The sequence below is a fragment of the Lathamus discolor genome, chromosome 6, assembly GCF_037157495.1.
Source record: "Lathamus discolor isolate bLatDis1 chromosome 6, bLatDis1.hap1, whole genome shotgun sequence".
Classification (NCBI taxonomy): Eukaryota; Metazoa; Chordata; class Aves; order Psittaciformes; family Psittacidae; genus Lathamus; species Lathamus discolor.
Window position 1 is genome coordinate 88,492,045 of NC_088889.1, and position 21,293 is coordinate 88,513,337.

Here is a 21,293-nt window from a genome sequence, read left to right on the forward strand (position 1 = left end):
TGATGGTTTTCAAAAGTCCCCTGTGGTTTTAGCCCCTATTAGGAGTTTCCTCGCCAAGGTTACTAGACCAAAAACCACAAGCTTTGCCTCTTACCAGAACAGCAACATGGTGTTTAGTCTGCAAGAAAGCAGCGCTATCTCAAACCAGATGAAAACACATCTTCCTGCAGCTACCCCTACCTCTGACATAGATATTGGCAGAGCCATGGCCACGCAACTACCCTGATACTAGGAGAGTCTGCATCATGGCCCTGAAACCCCTAAGGACAGTGGTAGAACCTTTGCAGGCAGTGCCGTGGCTTCTCACCTTGGCCCCACCTGCAAACCTTTCCCTTTGCTGAGTGTTAAGGGGGTTTCCAAAAGAAGGCCTGGCAACAGTAAAGTATTTCTGGAGTCCTCAAACACGTGCACACGAGCAAATCTTCCATGCGAGTCTCTTCATGGACAGAGGAAAGTCAAAAGCGGACAGCAATCATCATTAAAATAACCAAGAGGATGCAAAGAGCTACGTGTCATTATTCATGGAGGTAACAGCGAAACGTCTGAGGCTGACAGATGACATAAAGAAAAGTTATTTTGCCTACCTACATAACAATGGTCAAGGTTCAGGTTCATGGCTAGTGACCCTCGCTGAGAAGTGTCTGCCCTACAACCAGCCAATCACTTTGCTTCTTTAGTGCAGCGTGAGAGCAAATGCAAGAGACCGACACAGACATTCAAAGCATCATGGATAGGGGCAGGGGTGAAAGGGTTGGTCAAGCAGCTGCAAGGAGAAAGTGAGCACTTCTAGAAAAGCTGAGGTTATTAATCGGTTTAGTATCAGGGAAAGCCATTAGAAACCCTATTACCCAAATATCCCTTTAAGTAAATGCTTCTGAGAAGTAACAAAAATAAAAGCATTGGCAGAAAAAGAACCCTGTAGCAAATAATCCCTCCCCACCTCCCCTTCCGTGCCCACCTCCCACCCCAGGAGGTTTTGCATCTTTGGTTTCCCCACCATTAAATGACTTTCCCAGAGGAATTTACAATGCGTTTCCCCATTTGTTCCAGATTCCCCAACCTCCTCCCATATTCCCCTCCCCTCCCTAGATAATCCCATCAAACTGGGATTATTTCTCTTTAAAGCAGACAGGTTACTTGAAAGATAGAGCCAATTGGGGCCAAGTGACCTATCTGCTTACCTGGAGCAAAACCAAGAAGCAAACCCAAGACACCCTCAAGAACTTAGCAACTAAAAGGGATTGATATCCTCAAAATTTCCAACAGCAGCAAAATAAACAGAGGGAAGATGCAGGAAGGAACAGGGAAGGGAAGAATGGAAGTTAACGCAGACTCTTAATGGAAATGTGGCAGTCTCATCTTCACATAAAATCCACTATCCCCAGAACTTTCTGGCTTTTAAGAATGAATTATCTTTTTAAACTTATATTACTCTTTTTTGGGGGGGGGGGGTGCTTCTTTGAAATGCATTGGTGGGTCCAGCCCAAAGCCACATCCAACCGAATCAGCAATCTGTACCTTCCTGCTGCGTTCAATAGCTTGAATTGCCTTTCTTTGGAGGATGGGGTTTGGAGGGGAGAAAAAGCAAAGAGGTGCACGGAGGAAATTAATATCCAAAAAACACAAAGGCAAAAACCACAAAACAAAAGCAAAACTCTCCAGCCCCTTTTCAATGTGAAACACTAAAAGGTTTTTGCTGTGCTCTGTGGCTTGGATGATAACAACTGGGGATGCTCTCGCTTAGCATTCAGCCCCGATGCGCTGCTTCTTTCAGGAGCTGAGGGCTCATTAAAATGACCTTTCCCCATGATTATTATTTAATGAGTGCGCTCTGGAACAGAAACCCCTTGTGTCTCCGGAGGGAAAGGCTCGAGTAATCCCTTTTCCCACTGAAGCCCTAATGACAGGCTGACAGGAAAAAGCTGCGTGGCAAAAACAGGGGGTGAGGGTGAAGGAGGGAGAACTGCGGAGTTAACTTTCATGCAGTAATTGCCACATCCTTGGAACACCGCGGGTGATGGGGAATAAAACAATCACCACCCAAAAAGAGACACAAAACCAGTTTTCATAGTTCAAAAGAGTGATTTTTGGCTGTTCAATAATGGGGACCTTACACTCACAGCGGACCCAAGGACCAAGCGCATCTACGTGTTATCTGCCTGCTTCGAGAGTCTATCGATGGAGAAAACAAACCGGAACAGAAACGAAAGCACCAAAAACCGAACAAAATATGTATTAAACGAAAGGGGATGGGGGTGGGGAAGGCCTAAGCTTTACGTGGACAAAGGCAGCAGGGATATTTGAATAATAGAGAGTACCCCAGACTAGGTTAATTCCAGTTCTACTCATGGGGAGTGGGAGCAGGAGGGGGATGCAGAGCAGGATGAAGTGAAGCGGCAACCTAATCGGCCTGATAAGAGACACAGCAAGAGAGACAAGGTACACAGGTTTAGTTAAAAATGAACTCGGTCTGTTTAATAAAAGCTCCGTATAACCAAATCGCAAGTACAAACATCGAGTCACACAAGCCACACAACAGTATCCCGGGATTAAAAAATGAAGGGGAAAAAAAAAAAAGGAAGAAAGGAAAACCAACGAAGAGGAAAATAATTCAAAAATGAAAAAGCTCCTTCCAAACTGCTCATGCCAACAGAAAATAATAAGAAATAATAGTAATAATAATATAAATGGTGGTGGTGGCAGCGAGGAAGAAAGTGAGGGGAAAACTGAAGGGAGGAAGGGAACAGGAAAGCAGGGAGAGGTGGACACTAAACCCCAGTCGCTATAAAAGCTCTAAAAGAGCCAGCCAGTCTTAATATCACAATGATAAAGGTACAAAAAGGCTACCGGATAAACGTGGGGCTGATACAGCAGGCTACGCTGCCAACGACAAAGATGGCCGCCCTGGCTCTGACCATCAAAATGGCTGACCCCGGCCCCCCGCCCGCTCCCACACAGCCATGGCAGAGGGGTGCGTGCGGGGTTGCGTTTGCTATAAACTAATAACCTTGATCGAACGAGTCCTCCGAGGAGTCGCTGAAGGAAGATCCCGCCTCGGCCTCACGCAGCAGCAGGCAAAAGGGCTGCTTCCTGCCCACCGCCGCCGCCGCCGCCTTCGGCTTGAGCGGCCGCCCGGCCGCCGCGCTGCGGGGGGCTGCCTTGGGGCCGCCGGCCGCCCGGCCGCCCTTCCTGGCTGCCGTGCTGTAGAGACCGGACGGCCGCGGCTTGGGGGCGGACGGGGGCTGCGCCGGCCACTCGTCCCTCAGGGATCCGTCCTCCTCCTCCTCCTCCTCCTCCGAGTCCGTATCTGTGGTCAAAGCAGGCGGGAGAGCGTTACCTCAGGGAACGGGGGGTGTTGTGGTGTGTGGAGAGGGGTGAAGATGGAGGTGGCTGAAGGAAGGACCCCGGGCCACCATCTTCTACCCCTGCCGGGTGGCTCCATCACAACCCCATGGCTCCGACCGCAGATGAAGACACACAGCGTTACACGTTTCCTTCTTTCCGTCATGAACAGACACTCTCCACCTAGGCCAAACGCCTCCTTAAGACAAGATCCAAGGAGTGGTTTTAGGAGGAGAAAACTGAGGTGGACATTTCATGGAATCAGGGAATGGTTTGGATTGGAAGGGAGCTTAAAGCTCATCCAGTTCCAACCCCTGCCATGGTCAGGGGCACCTTCCACTAGAGCGGGTTGCTCCAAGCGCCATCCAACCTGGCCTTGAACCAAGTCCTTGAGCACTTCCACTTCCCGTTTCTGCTACGAGGATGTCCATGGAACGCACAGCAATGCCAACAACCAGGCCATCAACCTGGTTATGTTCAACACTGACCTACATCTCCTTCTCTACATGAAACCCCTCTCCCAGCGGGTTTTCGATATGGGCACCCAAAGCAAGCCAAGTGGGGAACACATCTGACTCCAAACGCCCACCTCTGAACACACCACCTCAGGCACTGCAGCAATATCAACTGCACCAAAGCAGAGCAGGGACCAAGCTGCTCCTCGATGCGTGAACCATGGCTCTAGAATGCTGTCAAGCCCCACAAGCACTGAGAAGACACCCAGTGGTCCCCTTTTGGCACCTGCAGGTGGTACAGAAAGCCTACGGTACCCCTGGATGCACTAAAAGCAGGTATGAATTGTCACCTCCCCTCTTGTGAACGCACCATTGGCTTCACAATGTTACAGAGAGGCAGTGGGGATCATCCCAGCCTGCGAGCAGCAGCAGATGCTCTCCAGCATCAGGTTGGGTATCAGTCCCCACATCCATTGCACTGGTTGTGGAGAAGAAATGAGGGATAAGTAGTTTAGGAGGCCCAAAGCGCAAATACGTAAATGATTCTGGGCTTCACTCCTGTTAAATCTATGGGAATAGGACGCTCAGCTCGCCCTCTGGATCTCTGCCCAAGGTTTTCAGGACTCCAGCTAGAAAAGCAGGAGGTTAAGAGGCAGAAGGACTTGGCGCCAGTCCCGTTTCTCCTCCTCCACAAGAGCAGCCCACCAGTCATGGGAAGTAGCGCCATATGCTCAACCTGCCTCCCCACATTCATCACGCTTGAGTGACCCAATGACAGGCCCAAGCCTCCCCTCCCCATTAGCTCCAGAGCTCCCAGTTTAGTGTCTGTCCTTGGGAGTGAAGCTCATTCAACAATAGAAGTATTGGGTGGTGTGTACAGCACAATCAGCCAAAGGCTGTGTTCAAGTCCAGTGGCTCCTATTTTGCCATGTAAATAGCTCATTTCATGCCAAACATTTGTTCCCTTGGACGACCGTTGGCTCATCATCCTCCCCACTATTGACATTTCTAAACTGGTGTTGCACTGAAATATCTGTTATGTGTACAGACACCCTGTAAGGGTTTTAACATGGGACTTAAATAGCTGCAAGCAGAGGAAAGGACAAGTGAGCTAAGATAAATACACAACCAGACCTCAGACCACAAACTCCAAGACCCTCTCTGCCCTACTGTCTGCTTGAATTGCTGAAGATTCTTCTACCTCCATTTCTATCTTCCCATTGCTATCTGCAGTTCAGACTTTCCCTTCTGTAACAGGAGTCCCCAGCTCTGCTCAGCTGCAGGAACCTCTACTCAGGTGCACTCCGGGTTCAGAAATGGCCATCAGTACACAGGATGCCAGGGTGAGATGGACACTGATGAGACAGATGGGAATGCTGCACACAGCCAGGAACCAAGCCACAGCTCTTAAGGGCAGGAAGATGTTCACAAACATCAGTGCCCCCTTCTCCAACTGACTCAGCAGCATAATCCTAAAGCAAATCCCACCCAGCTCAACAAAGACTTGGAAACTGAGCTGTTAACCACCTCCTGGAGCAGAGGCTACGAGTACTCATCTGACAGGTATAAGGAGAGTGTCTGCTTCCACCGAAAGCAAGAACATGGGTCAACCTTTTTGTTTAAAGCATTTTCCCCCATTGATGGCACTGACTGGAAGAGATGCACTGATACTGGCTACCTCTCGGACAGCAAGTTGGGTGGACACCTCATGCTGATCCCAAAGATGCAGCAGCATTGATTAGCCATGAAGGAGGTCACCTTTCACCCATGAGCAAACACAGACCCCTTCCAAGAGGCCAGAAACACTCACAAGCCCCCACACCAGATTACACTGTAAAAAGAGATAAAAGAGGGGTTACTTACTATAGGAGTAGCTGCTAACTTCAGATATGGCTGGTGAATGGGAAACCTTGAGCTGATTTTTGACTTTTAACCCCACCTCCATCTTCTTCATTTTGGCAGCCACTTTGGTTTTACCTTCCTTGGTGCTTTTCAGTGACAGGCCCAGGTTCTTGGCCAGGCTCTTCTTCTCCTCCTTGCTTGGCAGAGCCTCGTGGGGCGGCAGGTACCTGCTGCCACCTCCACTAGTTTTGGACTTGCCCCCAGAGCTGTCAGCAAACTTGAAGGGGGATTTGAGCTTGTCTTGTTTGGTGAGGGACAGAGCCTTGTCAAGCTTGCTGGCCAACTGCTCCTGATCGGATGGCACCTTCTTCTTTTTGAGCTTTAACTGCCGAGGTGAAAGGAAGAGACACAGGTGAATACAGAGCAGCTATCATGGCAGACCTGAGGGATTTTAGTAGCCCTCGTAACAGCCTCCAACGCACTCGAGTTAGTAAGGCCTCAAATGATAGTCTTAAGCCCCAGCTGCCATATCCCACCATGGTGCTAGGGAGGAAGATGTCAGCAAACAGCACAGCTTTACCCTTATCAAGCACTGCAAAACCACAAGATTAACTTAGAAAACCTGAATCTTCTTCCAAAGTATGTCCATAGAACAACGCATTTTGGAGTTCTTTTTGCTCAACAACTTCTGGGGTTTAGGCGATGTTTGGACCGGTTTTACAAGCTTTTCTCTAAATCACAAGGATTAGAAATCATCTTTACCCAAAACGCCAGCCAAATAAATACGGATTTCCACATAATCAAGCAGCTCCAGAGGCTGGGATGGCAAGACGACCCAAAAGCCTCTCAGCAAGAGCATCAGCACCACTGCATTACAGCCAGTGCTTACACCATTTTCAGTACTTTCTTGCTTCTTGAAGAAAATAAATACACTTTACATGTGCTACAGCTAGATAACAGCAGCTGTAACTCAGTACTTCGCCTGTGTGCACTTTGGATTTCAGCAGCAGCTTAAAGCTCCAGTAAATATCTCCTTGCCTCAACAGGAGCAGAAGAAAACCCTGTGTTTAAAATAGCAGTTAAAGCTCCCATTCCTTCCTTGCTTCAGGAAGTTCATTCTCCTCCACTGCCTCAATAAGCACTGCTCTGGATTCAGTGCTAGTGCAACGCTTCAGTGCTCTGGCTGGCTTTAAGGTGTCTGCCCCTGCTGCCTACCAAAGGTCCGACCTCCATAAGCCAACATTAGCCTTTGCCAACAGCCCTCCACTTCACAGTCTGCTCATGAAGAGCTTCTAAACCCATGTGAACTGAGAGCAGATGCTCTGAGATCAGGAGGAGTTATCCAGTGCGCAAAGCAGCAAGGAGATCCTTTGGCCTGTGGCTCCACGTCCCCCATGAGGGCACTGACCTCATTTGAGAAGCTGGGAGCCGCATCGTGCTCTTCCCAGCTCTGGTTCCTCCCTTTCATCTTGCCACTGCCACTCTCCACATCCTCGTCCTCTTCCGGGAGAGCCCCTTTGTGCCTCTTCTTCATGCCCTCACCAGTCTCAGAGTCTTCGGAGAGCAACAAGGACTTGCTCAGTCTGCAAGCCAAGCAGAGGATGGGTCAAGGTAGGGGGGGGCTTTCCCCCCTGTGATCCCCACCAAGCTCAAAAGTGAGGTTAAGTGCCTTGCAGGACAGCAGGGATCCTCAGTGAGAGCCTACTGTGAAGTGACAGCAGTTTGGACAAGGTTTTCCACCACAGAGCAGAGCCAAGGAGCCCTTCTTGCACACTCCTGGCCACCAGCATAGATGAGGGTGCCTGGAATCAGAGACCTGCAGGGTGGTCTCCGAAAGGAAGTACTTGGGTGTCTTGAGTAACAGCCACCAGACACTGCCTGATATGGCACAGAGCAGCAGAGGGGAGGACGCACAGCTGAGCTTGCCCTATAGGTCTTTTCCACCTCTACTTTCATGGACTCTGTAGATGCAGAGAGATTCCCAAGGCCCAGGGAGCTGCCTCACTGCCCACACACTTGCTCTGATTGCTGGGGTATGAGCAAAGAGGTGGTAAGGAACTGCCACACAGGGTGACAGAGAGGAATGAGGACACTGCAGGGACTGGCTCGCTTAAAGGACAGGCAATCTGCCTCCACATGAGAGGCATTTGTGAGCTATGTCTTCAGTCTTGCTACAGGATTTGGGGGGAAAGGAGAGGGTAAATAAAGAATAATAATAATAAAAAAAGAAATAAAGTAGGTGAGACTAGAAGCACATCTTTCACTGTTCCCAAACTGTCTCCAGGAACTATCTGATGGATCATCACTCAAAACCTCAAGACTTCTACCACGCTTCCACTAAAAGCTCTCATATGCCACCTCTCTCACGCTAAACCTCCTGGCCTCGGTCATACCACCACCACAAAGCCACTAACCACAGGGCAGACTCCTCAGCTTCCAGGCGTCTTCCCCTCCCCTGCATCCTCTCTGCTGACCTCCACAGTTCAACCAACACTTCAGGCCCTGAACATTGGCTGAGGATCTATCTCCATCTCCCACATCAAGTTGATGAAGCATTCCTCTTGATTCCATGCACACACAACACCACCATGCAAGCACACACGCACAACTCCAGCCACCTCCGGATGCCTCCAGCCTGTCCAGCCACCCAAACACGAAGAGCCGAACACAGAGCCACCAAGAGGACAGGTTTTAAGCAGCACAGGATCAGTGGGAGCTGGGCACCTGAACCTGATTTGCAAAAATACATAGCAGCTTGGAGGTGCCTTCCCGTTGGGAGAGACTGAGCCTTACATGGATGGTTAGATGGACAACAGTGGTGAGATCCAGGCATCCAAACAAGAGCAGCTGGACTTGTACAAGAGAAAAAGGCAGAAGAAAGACTGATCCAGACCCTTGAAAGAGAGAGATCAGGCGAAACCAACTCCCACTGATTAAGGGGACAGAGATGAAGACAGCAGAAACACTGCAGAAAGGCCCTACAAAGTACATTAGCCCTGTCCTTCCAGGTTGCGACACCAACATCCCTGCCATCAGCTCTACAGCACCCGCTTGCACCATCTGCTCTCCCGAGAACACATCAGGATGCACTCCCCAACACCAAAAGCTCACCTACAGCTCCCTGCCCAGCCAGCAGCTCCGCATCACCTCAGCGCTCAACTCAACCTGTCCTCCTTGCACCCAACACCATAGACACGTGCTCTACCAGCAGAGCGGGAGGACGCTGGCACCCTATTCCCATCGGAAGGACACGCTCACGTTAAATGCACACACTTCCACAACACTGCTGCTACAGACCAGCCTGTCACTGCAACGCCACAGCAAGCCCCTGCTGCATCCGAGATGCTGTCCCCAAGTAAGACCCTGGTGCAGCGACCCTGCCATTTTCCCGTCTTCCCCATATTCCAGCCTTACTTTCCACTTTTGCTGTCACTCTTCCCTCTCTCCTTAATGGGTGACAGAGCGCTTGATCCAAGTTTCCTCTTCCTGGGCCTTCCAGGGCCTCTTCTTGCCAAGCTTCTACTTTTCTCGTCATGCTTTTCCCTTTAAAAAAACCACACGCTTCACTGTTAACCAAGGCAACAAAAAAAAAAAAAAAAAAACAACCAAAAAGGCAAAGAAAACAAAAAGTCAAATTTTGCAACCAAAAAGCAAAAACAGGAAAGAAATAAAAAATAAAAAATAAAGGAAGTAAATCCAAAAAGAAGAGAAAAAAAAAAGGGGGGGGGGAAACTAAAAGAAAGCAAGCAAGAACAGGAGCCAACCCAGAACCTTCTCCTGTCACCAAACTGCTAAACTGAGCTGCTGAAGCCAAGGTTTGTCTCTACAACGGTCTCCCAGCTGCATTCACCAGTGCTCAGGTTGTCGTGTCACATAGCCTAGGAGTGTGCAGTGCAAAGCTCTGGCGGGCCGTACCAGGAGGAGAGGAGACAGGGAGGGAATGGAGGGCTGGTCTCAATCCCGGACCGAGGGAGCAGCCTGCGACTTACTCGGAGTCCCTGCGGCGCTGCAGCTTCACCAGCTCCCGCTGCTTCTCCTTGTAGCGCCGCTGCAGCTCCGCCAGCCTCATCCTGTAGTCCAGCTCCATCGCATCCATGTTCTCGATGGCTGATTTGATGGAGTACATCTAAGGTGGAGAGCAAGAGAGGGTGAGAAGCTCAGGAGATGTTCAGGCTCTCAGACTGGGGTGGTGCACACTGGGGTGCTCTTGCAGTGGCCAAGATCTGCAGCCATCCACGCTTAACAGTGGAGCAGAGCATCTTTGCCCACAAGCACAGCCCTAGAGTGGTACCCAAGCAAAAACAGCCAGGCAAAGATGTTCAGTGGCTTATGCATGGGAGAGTGTCAGCTTTGAGGGACAGCAACACAGGGAAAGAACGTGCAGGGCAAAATATACCCATAGAACGGTTTTTCCTTTTTTAACAAGACAGATGAAGATATTCCCTGTCTTGGAGCACTTACTTGCTGGGCACAAAGGAATCTGTCAGCCTCTCCCATGGGGAAGAGGCAGCAAAGAAAAAAAAACCAAGGAAAAACCTTCCTGCCACTTCCATTTATCCCAACCCACCAAAGCATTAACAGACGAGTTCCTGCCGGCTCTGTATTACAAACACCACTTCTAGGGCTGCCCAGTGTCCTGCTGAATTCGATGCTGTTGATTCAAAACAAGGGAGAAGCTAAATCACACCACAGTGTGGGCAGCTACAAACACGAGTGAGGGAAGCACCAGCTCACTTTGGGAATGCAGGAGGGCAGCAAAAGCCCGGTGGCAATCCAGGGCTGGAAGAGCAAGTTGTGGAGAGTGGATGCACTGTGGCTTTTCAGGCTCAACCACACTCAAGAGCTACTTACGGGTTCATCTTTCTTCTGCATCCAGCTGTACTTTTTGTTGGGATTCAGCTCTCGAGGCAGCCGGATGGTTTTCAGACTTTCCATAAAGGGGGTGGAAAGTACTTCCATGAGCATGTGCGTGCTGGCAGCCAGCAAACTCTCCAGCGTTGGCCGGACAGGGAAACTCTCTGGACCTGCTGGGAAGGACAGAGGAATAAAGCTACAGAGATTCACATTCCAAGACTGCTCCTCCAGGAGGCACAAGGAGAGGATGATGTCCCTTTCTGGACCATGGCTGCCCAAGGAGCCCCCCAGCCACCCCTGGCTCCTACTCGAGGTCTCCTGTTGTACCCAGCCATGGTACAACTGGCACTTCCCATCACGTCTCACCTCAGGAAGTTACTGGAAGGTGAGATTCTTTTCAGGACCTGCCAAGCTCTTGGAAAGCATCATCAGGAGCTACTGGGGCCTCTTGTGCCAAACCCCAACAGACTGCAGACTCAGTGCCTGCCAGAAGGGTGTTACCCTGGCCGCTCTCAGCAAGTGGGGCTCCGTTTCCGCTACACATACCACAAACTGTCTAGACATGGCGAGGGCCTTTGGAAGGGGAGAGCAGTACAAAAGCCACACGTAGCTCAGCCTACTGCAACAACAACCTTGCTCCAACCCCATCCAGAGTACCAGCCGCTCCTGCAACTCGGGAGTAATGCTCTCCTCGCTGCCTGGTTGAAGTTGTAGGAGATGCCACCCCACACAGAGAACATGGGGACCATATGCAGGGAGACCAAACTCAGGGCTCACAACTTACTTTGCATTTCTTGCTTCCGTTTCTCCAGCTCCATCTCTGCGATTTCACTGAGCAAAGTGATCCCTTGCAGGAAGGAGTGCTCCAAGGCCTGGTCAGTTACCACCTCCACCTTCACCTGCGATGGAGTGACACTGGTGGTAGTCAACAAGGAACAAGCCTGAGGCATCTCTGTGGCAGCCACCAAAGCATTCATCCCAGCCAGAGGGTCACCTGGCTTGATGTCCAGAGCTGGGATTTGGCAAGAGATTGCTTCTTCCGTGTAGGAAGGGATCTCTGGCCCCTGCTCCCCCTCCTCAGGGGGCAGGTTGGGAAACTCCCTTCCCCTGGTCACATCAGTGCTCTGTAGATCCATAGCTACAGAGGCTTCCTCCTGCTGGGGTGCCAAGTCCATCTCAGGCGGCTCATTCTCCGTGTGCACGAGCAAACCGTCATATTCCATGTGCATGGAGCAGCTTTCTGCTCCATTCCCAGTCTCTGCCTGAGCCTCTGTTTCTGCAGGGCAGGCCACAACCTGGTAAGGAGGTGGGCAGCTCTGGAGGTCTTCCTGGTCCTGCTCCATAGCACCCAAGGCTTCACCTTGGTGCAACAGGAGATTGCAATTGTCCACGTTCTGCACTGGGACGGCTGCAGAGGTGGTGATATTCAGAGTCCCCATGTCCTGCTCACAGATGCTTTCTTGGCTTTCCTCCATCTGCACCTCCGATTTCACCCTCTCTTCCAAGGACTCCTCTTCTGCTGTTGCTTGGATGGGCTCTAGTATTTTGGACGGAGACAGGCGGATGGGCTTGACCTCTGGGGAAAGCTCCATGTGCTCAGAGCCTTCAGCAGGCAGCGGGACGTCAGGAGCCAGGCCATCCGCATCAGATGCTGCGGTGGGCTGCAGGAGGTAGGGGTAGTGTCTTCCAAAGGAGGGAGGCAGGGACTGGAATGGATATCCTGGGGGGATCTCTGCAAGATACCAGAAGGGACAGGCTGTGTAATGGCCAGGTCTCCAGAACACTTTCTCACTAAGGTACAGAGGTGGGGTCCCTTTGCTTCCATCATCTCTCATCTCTCCCTGTCCTCAAGCAGTAGCTGCTTTGGGTACCTCTCTCCTGGCCAAGCACCCCAGCACCTTCCCAGCACTCTCCTGCGACTGGAGAGAGATCTGCCTCTTGCATCCTTCTCCCACTGAGACCTCAGCCCTGGAGGAACCAACCCAAGCTCAACCCAAGAGAAGAAGAGAGCCTACAGCCCCAGGTCCCCCTAGAACCCAGGCACTGATCCCAGTCCAAAAGATCCATATCCCAGACCATCTTGGTCCTTGCCTTTCCCCTGCCTTTTAGAGGAGCTAAATGGTTTTCTCTAGGGGAAGGGATGAAAGCAGGAAAGAGCCAAGGAGAGAAAGGGAGGCAGGCACAAACACAACGGGACTCTGCCAAAGCAGGGCTCTCTTACCTGGGAACAAGGCCTGATATGGACCAGCAGCTTCTTTGTCCAGCTCCAGGTCTTTCTTCTCCACGGTCTCAGGTGCCTCTTCCTTTGGAGGGATGGCAGGGGCAGGGGGTGGAGAGGCAGGGGGCGGACTGGAAGGATGGGAGCTGGGGGTGGCGGGGTAGGAGTAGGCTGGCTGCGAAGGTGGCTCCTCCATCTTTTGGATCACCTCAGCTTTGAGCACAGACACGGGTGAGGCCCTGGGAGAGAGGGGAGGTGGACTCACAGCCTTGCTGTAGGACGTGGAGGCGCTGGGAGACAGCACGGGTGGTTTCCGGTGCACCAGTCCCGAGGCAGAGGAGGAAAGGCCTGATTTGGCACTGTCCAGGCTCCGCTTCGTCACCTTCTCTTCCATATCCGCACGCTGCTCATTGGCCTTCAATCTCTCCTGCAACAAGAACAGAGCAAAACTCAGCAAGACATCCCTACCTGCTCCTGGGGAGCAGCACACACACCTCCCACCAAGCAAAACCTACACACGATCTTATCAAACACGCACTGGAATAAAACACACCTTCCTCAGTGCAACACCATTTTAAGGCCAACCTGATGGAGGGTGACACTGATCAGTGACAGTGCTCTCCAGGAATCACATAAAGGGTGTCTCAGCTCTCACTTGCAACCAAAGCAAACAGTTTCTATTTCTAAGCCCCCAGCCCAGCAAGCACACATGTAAAATGAAGGCTGAAAACCAGATGACCACTGTAAAAATTCAATGGATGTAAAACACCCAAATGAAAGCTCACGACTTCCAAAATCACTGGGTGAATGGGAGCTGGCTCCAGGACCCTGTGTGACTGCTGCCAGTATTGCAACTGCTTCTCTGAGCTGCTGGAGGCGATCAGGGATGGAACCACTCAACTAAACAGAGCCATCCCTAGGGAAGGAATCACGGTTGCGCTGCTGCTGTGCTGCTCTCCTGACAGCACTGCTCGATGGCTCTACACCCCGTGTGCCTCGCATCCCAGGGACCAGGGCGGGGTCACTCAATGCATCCATACCCTTCAGACACACAACGCAGACACAGTCGCTTTTTTCCCAACTCCAGGAGCATTTCATACCCAAGGAAGCTCTGGAGAACGTACCACGAGCTGGGCACTCCTCTGCAGCTCCATGGCGTGGGCCGCTTGCTGCTGCAGGATGTACAGCTCGTGCTGCCTCAGCAGCTGCTGATGGGAGAGGAGCTGGAGCTGGTGAGCGTGCTGGAGGGAGCTCCTGGTCGGGGGGTACATGGCCGGCCACAGCGGGGGTGCCCGGTCCATCAGCTCCGCTGGGGAAGGAGCAGAGATGCAGTCAGGCAGGCAGGAGGATGAGGATGAGTAGAGGATTCAGGATCACCCAGGGCAAGTGGCTCTACCCCTGTCCCAGGGAATGGGGGATGCCAAACATGGGGCTATGCAAAAAACGCAATGGGGAAAGCATGTTGTCTTCCCCTTGGCAGCCCTACTCCCACCATCCCATGGGTCCTGGGGCCATCTGACTCGCTTTGCTCTCTAGGTACCCCTGGTTTGACTGCCCCTGGCTGAGCCCCTGAGTAGACTCCTCTAACCAAGGATTCCAACTCTGCGTGGTCCTGCAGGGGATGAGGAGCCACTGCTGAAGATTACACATCTCCATCTCCGAAACACACCCCCCGAGAGGCCAGCTCACCCCCACCCCAGTGCTTACCGAAGTGTGGCAAGTGCTCGCTGGGGATCACCACAAGCTGCCCCGACTGCGGGTCTCTGGCAAACTGGTAGGCAGAAGGGAGTGCTCCCCCCATGGCAGGGGGGAAGCCTGGAGTCATGCCCTGGTGCAGGGAAGGGTGACCAAGTCCTAGAAGAAGAAACATCACACTCACAACAGCTCCTACCCACATGAGAAACCATCTTTTGACTGCTCCAGAATACCCCCTTCCCCTTCGATGACACAGCAGCCTCACTGGGCACTAAGCAACACCTCTTCTTGGACTGCATTGGTGCAAACACCCCATGGATATACATACCACTGTCCCCCAGGACACTCACCATAGGGATGGCCAGCCAGCCACATGGAAGGGCTCCCTGTCCTGGGGAGCCAGGGGTGGGCTGCCAAGTGTGAAGCTGGGTCTGCTGACCAGCGCCCGGAGCCTGTCAGCGCTGGGCCTCCTGTCACCATGAGGTTGGAGTTCAAGCCGTTCGTGGCGCAGCCGGAGGGGTGTATCCGAGCAAAATCTGCCAGCTCCTTGCTCTCTCTGGTGATGAGGAGGCAAGAGAGACAGTGAGAGCTGGTCTGAGTGCTGCAGGTTGCTGTGCAGCTGATGGAGGAGCCCAAGGGCATGGACCAGTCTGAAGAATGAGTGTGTCTGCAACCCAAGGTTCAGACACTCAAGGAGAGCTGTGATGGAGGTGGTTAATATCGTGTCCAGAATAAAACATCCCATCTCTCCATCCTTTTGGAACAGGCATAGATTTGCAGCAGGATCTGCCTATAATCCCATGGTGCCTCACTCAGTGCTCCTCGGGTGCCAGCAGGTACACGAGGATGGATGCAACCCTGTCCCCTCTCCGGACAGACCCCATCTCCCTCCGAACCTCACCTGAGCAGCTTCTCCTGATCCCGCTCCAAGCGCCCTGCCAGGAGGTGGCTGTCCCGATGGCGGCTCCTCTCATCCCCACAGTCATCTTCTGAGCGTCCGTGCCCTACGAGACAACCCAACACCATCAGAGACCAGGAACAATCTTGTGGAAACCTGCCCATCTCCTCTGGGCATGGAGAGGAAGGACTCTAGGAGCCAGCACACCCAAATGCCACCGCCCCTAAGACCACTATGAGGTTCAAGTCCTAAAGACCTGGGTAAGGCTGTCTATGCAATCAAGATATTCTCACTTGTGAGTGGTTTGATCTTCCTGTCTCCAAGCCATCAAGGGACTCACACACCAGGCCAGAACAGCCTCCCAGGACAGGACATCACCCGCCTGGGAGCACCAGGACCAACAGGACTACTGCTGAAGGACAGTGGCAGATTTCCCATCCCAGGCCCAGCTAAATCCCTGCATCAAACCACACATCCTTCTTAAGGCATCCTGCAAGGGTCTGGATTTTATCTCTCCATCTTCTGAAGCACCTTCTGCTCCTGTAAACCAGTCTGGGAGCAATGGGCATGCTCTGAATCCCTGTCCTTCTGCAACAGGCAGAACCAGCACTACAGACCCTCACAAAACCAGCATGCACGGCTCTGCACTTCAACCTGTTAGTGGGACTCTGCTTCTCTCCTCCCTGAGCCATGCAACAAGAAAGGGGCTGGTGAGGCAGGGACACATATGGCAGATGAGGGCAAGAGTCCAAAAAGAGGGGCTGGATGTTTTGGCTCGTCCAGAATCAGAGCAGCTCTCGCAAATACAGCCTGGCACTGCAGCAGCTGCGTCTGCGAGAGGTTATGAACCACCTTCATAGGAGCAAACAGCAGTGCCAGCACCAGGTATTGGAGCCACCCATCACTGACTTAATCAAAGATCTTCACCCAATCTGCCTGATTTCAGGCTTGCTTTTCCCTCTTTTTTCCCCCCTAGCTTCTTTCTTGCATATAGATTTGCTCCACAGTTCCCTGTTGCCCCTCTTCATGTTATGCTCTGGTGATGTGATCCACACCTAAATCCCAGCCCTGTTTGCAGTGAGCAACTGGCCGGTCTAAGGGGACCAGGAGGAAGGTGTTTGCTTCCCCCCCTGCTCCTTCCCTGCCCGGACAATGCTCTGCACCCCACAGGGCTCAGCAGTGCAGCACGGCCTCGCACGGCTGCACCCTGGCTCTCCACAGCCCTCACCAGGGTCCTCGCTCTCCCATCTGGATGAGGTTTGGCACACGGGAAAGCACCTTGGAGCATCAAGTCTATCCTGCTGACAGGCAGCCTTTTCAAGGAGGGCTCCACTGTGTATTTCCTCAAACCTCAACAGTCCATGGTTTCTTTGCTGTCAAGTCTCCAATTCCCTTGGCTCTCACTGTCAGAAGGAATCCAGGAACAAGACAACATCTCTCCCAGCTCCTCTCCCCAAGGCTCCTTCCGTGGACTTCAGGCAGAAAGCAAAGATGCTTTAAAACTTGGCACACACCTCTCCGTCCCAAAGGACCTTCCAGGGTCACCCCATTTCCCTTGCAGGCTGCCAGGACACTGTGTGCAGTACCTGTCCCAACCAGCCCCTCCTTGGCTCACTGAACGATGCCCTGTGCAGTCTCCACTGCTCATGGCACAAGGCTCAGGGGCTTGTGAATCCTTCTGGAAGCCCAGCATCCCTCCCTGCCTCCCTACCACCATCTCCACCTACACACAAATCCCCTTCCACTCCCTAGCCCAGGTTTTTGTCCCTTTGGAGCCTCTTTTCCTATTTATCTTCCCTCAGTTGATGCCTCCTTCAGCGTCAGCAATAGGGAGCACATCCTTGGTTAGCTCTCAGCCTCCCTTTCTTGCCACAAGGTGAGTTGACCCCAAGCCTTTTATTAGAAACCCATTATTCTGTTCTTTTACCTCCACTCCCTCTCCCATTCCCACTCCTTGCGCTCTGTTATTTATAGACAGGTTCAGCATCTTTTTTGCCTCATCCCCTCTCCAAACACATACACACACACACTTTCTTATTCCTCTCATTCCTGCCTAGCCCCCAGCCTGTCGACAGGACGGTCCCTTTTCTGTACAGACCCACGATTGTCCAGACAGTGAATGATCATTTTGTCTCTCTATATGAACATGACGCACGGACCCGCATAGAAAAATTCAATCAGTTATGCATGGAGGAAAGGCTCAGGCCCGTTCCCTTGACAACCAATGCCCAGCACTAAATACTTGCATTTTACTTGCCAAATACTACAGATTAGCCAACTAAAGCCTGCTTTCTCCTTCTTAAAAGGTCTAAACATTCAAGCACCGTCCACTCAGCGCAAGCAAGCTAATGTTATTAGACCAATATCTCTTGGCATACAAAAGGGGGGGGGGGCAGCATTTGGGGGGCGAGAGGAGGAGAAAAGCAGTCTTGTTTTCTGTCTGAAAGCCAACTGCATCCCTTAGCAACGAGCCCGGAGGCCTGCCAGAATTCAACCCTTGTTTGCAGCCTTTTAGTTCGGCTCAGTAAATTACATTTAACACAAGCTGGGAGCGTCTGGGACGATTGAACGGCTGAACAAACAGCTCCCTGTGCTGCCCACGAGGTGCTCCGGGCAGTGGGGAGGGCGATGGGAATGGGGAGAGGGGCTGCTGGCTGAGAGGGGAGTAAAGGGAGAAAAATGGGAAAGGCAAAGGCTAAACATGGAAAGCCAAGCGATGCTCGCCGGCCGCTTGCTTTGGCATTGCTCCTTGGCACGCTAGAGGCAAGCTCTCTCCACGCTGGGCAGCCCTCGGGTGTTATCTTGCTACAGAAGCCAAGCAGAGCCCCAGATATCTCACCAGAACCATCCCCTTCCTGCCAGCACCATGGCTTAAATCAAACCCATGGGATTAAAAGACCAGCACAAAGGTGGATTAAGCAGTTTCGCTGTCAGTCCCTTTGCTAACAAGGATCAAACACATGGAGACGGGGTGGACAGAGGGGATGGAAGGAGGAAAAGGGAAGTCTCTCCTTTACGGGGAGCCTCGCTCCCCACTGTGGTTTACAACGTGCCCTTGGCTGGGAAGGGGAGGCAAAGGGAGCTGAGGATGCCAAACTCAGCTCATGCCATAGAGACAGGCCTGGGGAGCCTACCTTTGATGCTGCTGAGAGACAGCGAGCGATCCCTGTCTGCCAGGCTGGGCCCCAGTTTGCTGCTGCTGCTGCTGCTGTTGTCCTTCTGCCGGGCCACAGCCACGGCGATGCCGACGGGCAAGTGCCTCACCTCCACCTCGCCCTGGGAGCCGATGCTCTCCCGGCCGAAGGATTTGGCACTCTCAGGTCTCTCGGGGTCCCTTTTCAGCTGCTTTGCCGGCTGCTGCAACAGCAGCTGCTGCACTTTGGAGGTGCCCAGCTGGGCAGAGTCCAACTTCACGTTGCCCAAGCCACCGAAGGGGCTCTTCTTGCCGCAGCTCTGCCGCGACGCCGTCTCCTTGGCAAAGCTGCCGCTGTACTTGATGAGGCTCTGCATGGCCGACCCTTCGCCATGGGAGGCGGGGTGGAGGACATCTGCAGCACCCCGCGAGCCCACCACCGAGGACCGTGGCAAGCCACTGGGGTCAAGGTAGACCTTCTTGGCTTCCTCCTCCGCCCGGGTGACGTGGTTGTGCTGTGCGGCCAGCACCGCCATCTGCGTGGTGGCAAAGTTGCCCATCTCAAAGGGCTTCCACTTCTGCTCGGGGGGTTTCAGCTGAGTGTGGTCCAGGTGCTGCCTGGAGGAGTCCAAAGTGCCATAAACCTTTGCTGCTTCTTTGGAGCTGGATCGCTGGAAGCGGTCCCGCTCGCAGGGGCGATGCTCTGCCTCCGGACTCGGCTTCAGCAAGTCCTTGGAAGCCAGGAACTCCCTGCTCTCCGGAGAGCCCAGCCCCGGCCGGTTGAGGAAGGGCTCCGAAGTAACCTGTCTCTTCAGTGCCATGGAATTCGCCCTGATCACGGAGCCCTTCTCCCTCAGAGCCTCCATCCTTTTGGCATCGCTGTGGCAAGAAAAGTCCTGGGACAAGAGCGTGCGGGAGGCGTCAGCGAGGCACCGCTCCGTGGGTGACTGCAGCACTCCCACCTTGCCAAGGTCCTTGTCCTTTGCCTTGCTGTCGCGGGCCTGCGAGGCGATTTGGATGGGCCCGCTCCTCTCGTCGTAGGCCTCGACCGAAGGCACGAAGGTGGGGGCGATGACTTTGTGCTCCCTCCCCAGCTCCTTGGCCGGCGGGAAGATGGTGTACATGCTGGAATGGATGGGCTGCGGAGGGAATGTCGTGGCCGGCGTCATCTTCCCCGGCTGTGAGGGATGCGGGGACGGGCAGCTGCAGGAGACGTGCAAAGCACCCACGGAGGGCAGGAGGGGCTCCCCTCGCTTCAGCCGCTCGGCGTGGGCATGCGCAGAAGGCCTCATGTTCTCATCGTGCCGAGCGGGATCCTTGGCACAGCGGTCCTGCTCGGCACCCAGGACCTTCAGCATGGGGTCCCCACCACCGTTGCAGTTGCTGAGGGAAGAGCTCTGCAGCGGGTTCTTGGACTTGGGTTCCCCACCGCCACCACCCCGGTTTGGCATGTGCTCGGCCAGGAACGGGGAGAGGCGCTCACCGACCTTCACTGCCTTCTCCACCACGCTTACTTTCCGCTCGCTGTCGGGCTTAGTGTCCTGTGTGAGGTCAACCACGCTGCGGGGCCGGGGCTCCTCCTTCGGCTTGCTCTCCTTCTTGGCAAAGGGCAGGGATAGATCGCTCCGGCATGCCCGCTCCTTCCCACCCGGGTCTTTGAGGCTTTCTTTTGAGCTCTTGTGCAACTGCCCAAGGTCTTTCTCCCGGAGCAAAGTGCTCGACGTGTGGTTGCCCGCGGTCCTGGAGAGGGGAGGCTGCGGGTGCAAAGCGGATTGGCCTGCGTGGCCAGAAAGATAGAACCCATCTGCAGAGCAAAAGCAAGTGAAATTACTGTGGGCCTCCAACAGCCCTACGGGAGACAGGAGAGAGGTGGCAAACCGGGAGGGAATGGGGTTCAAGGATGTGTCAGACGTGGCCTGGAAGGACTAGGGCAGAGGAGACCATCTCCATGTGGCCCAGGTGGGATGCAGGACAGCCCTGTCTCTGATGCACACTGAGCCCTGGGATGAGGCAGCCCATGGGGACTTCAAGGAGGGACCTGGCTGGGTTCCCTATGGCACAACCACAACCAGTACTGTTGTACTGGATACATCCCTGGATGATAACCTTAGGGCACTCCTGCTCTTCACCCTCAACATCCCAGCATCCAGAGCCAAGCAGGCCTAAAGGACAGGATGAGCACCCAGGGGTGACCAAGGGAAAAGATGTGCAGGGACCCAGACTCACCTTTCTGCGACTCGAAGAGGCTGTGCTGACCCAGCTGGGCCAGGAGAGGACTGCCAGCGCTGGGGGGCTCGAGGTGGCTCAGGGGAATGTACGACGGGTAGAGCCCATTCGGCAGATGGGAAAAGCCTGCGGAAAACGGGAAACAGAAGAGGGAAGCGTGTTTAAGCCCAAGAGGCACGTTGCCTTGGAAGCAGCCCTGCAGGAGCACAGACTGTTGTGGCTGTCGGTCCCTCGCGCGCCAGGAGCGGCGGCTGCGGGGATGCATCGCACAGCACACACAGGGGAATGCTGCTCAGGACCCCACCCCCCAGGTGCTGACCCCCCCGACTGTGGGTCCCCAGCTCGCCCTTGGCACCTCTGTGGGGCCCTATGCAGCAAATGGAACGTGCTGCTTCTGGGCAGAGCTTTAAATCTGAAGGCTGAAGGACCAAACCGCCGCACTGAGAAGCTGGTTTATCACACGTACAGTGGCCTGTGGGTGAGGGCACTCCCCAGCATGCTCCCCCAGCAGGGATAAGACCCTCTTGCCGGCACAGCTTTGCCAGCACAGCCCGTCTGCCCTGCACTGGGTACCGGCTTTAGGAAAGCAGTAGAGCATCCTCCACAGCAGCTTAGTTTCACGTATCCCAA

The 21,293-nt window shown here is 53.5% G+C and overlaps 1 protein-coding gene across 4 annotated transcripts in view; it reads right to left on the bottom strand.

Moving 5' to 3' along the window:
• Window positions 1-21,293, bottom strand: part of TNRC18 (trinucleotide repeat containing 18) — a 54,191-nt gene that overhangs the window by 16,872 nt on the left and 16,026 nt on the right. For 2 of the 4 annotated variants that reach the window (XM_065684574.1, XM_065684572.1), the window contains exons 2-15: window positions 20,664-20,789; window positions 18,439-20,241; window positions 15,308-15,410; window positions 14,757-14,962; window positions 14,419-14,565; window positions 13,836-14,020; window positions 12,715-13,138; window positions 11,278-12,225; window positions 10,491-10,666; window positions 9,629-9,765; window positions 9,054-9,182; window positions 7,048-7,222; window positions 5,661-6,024; window positions 3,008-3,307 (exon numbers count right to left, since the gene is read on the bottom strand). In XM_065684574.1, the coding sequence (XP_065540646.1) occupies window positions 3,008-3,307; window positions 5,661-6,024; window positions 7,048-7,222; window positions 9,054-9,182; window positions 9,629-9,765; window positions 10,491-10,666; window positions 11,278-12,225; window positions 12,715-13,138; window positions 13,836-14,020; window positions 14,419-14,565; window positions 14,757-14,962; window positions 15,308-15,410; window positions 18,439-20,241; window positions 20,664-20,789 (5,223 nt within the window). The remainder of the gene's footprint in view (window positions 1-3,007; window positions 3,308-5,660; window positions 6,025-7,047; window positions 7,223-9,053; window positions 9,183-9,628; window positions 9,766-10,490; window positions 10,667-11,277; window positions 12,226-12,714; window positions 13,139-13,835; window positions 14,021-14,418; window positions 14,566-14,756; window positions 14,963-15,307; window positions 15,411-18,438; window positions 20,242-20,663; window positions 20,790-21,293) is intronic. The other 2 variants (XM_065684573.1, XM_065684575.1) reach the window with 2 other exon arrangements.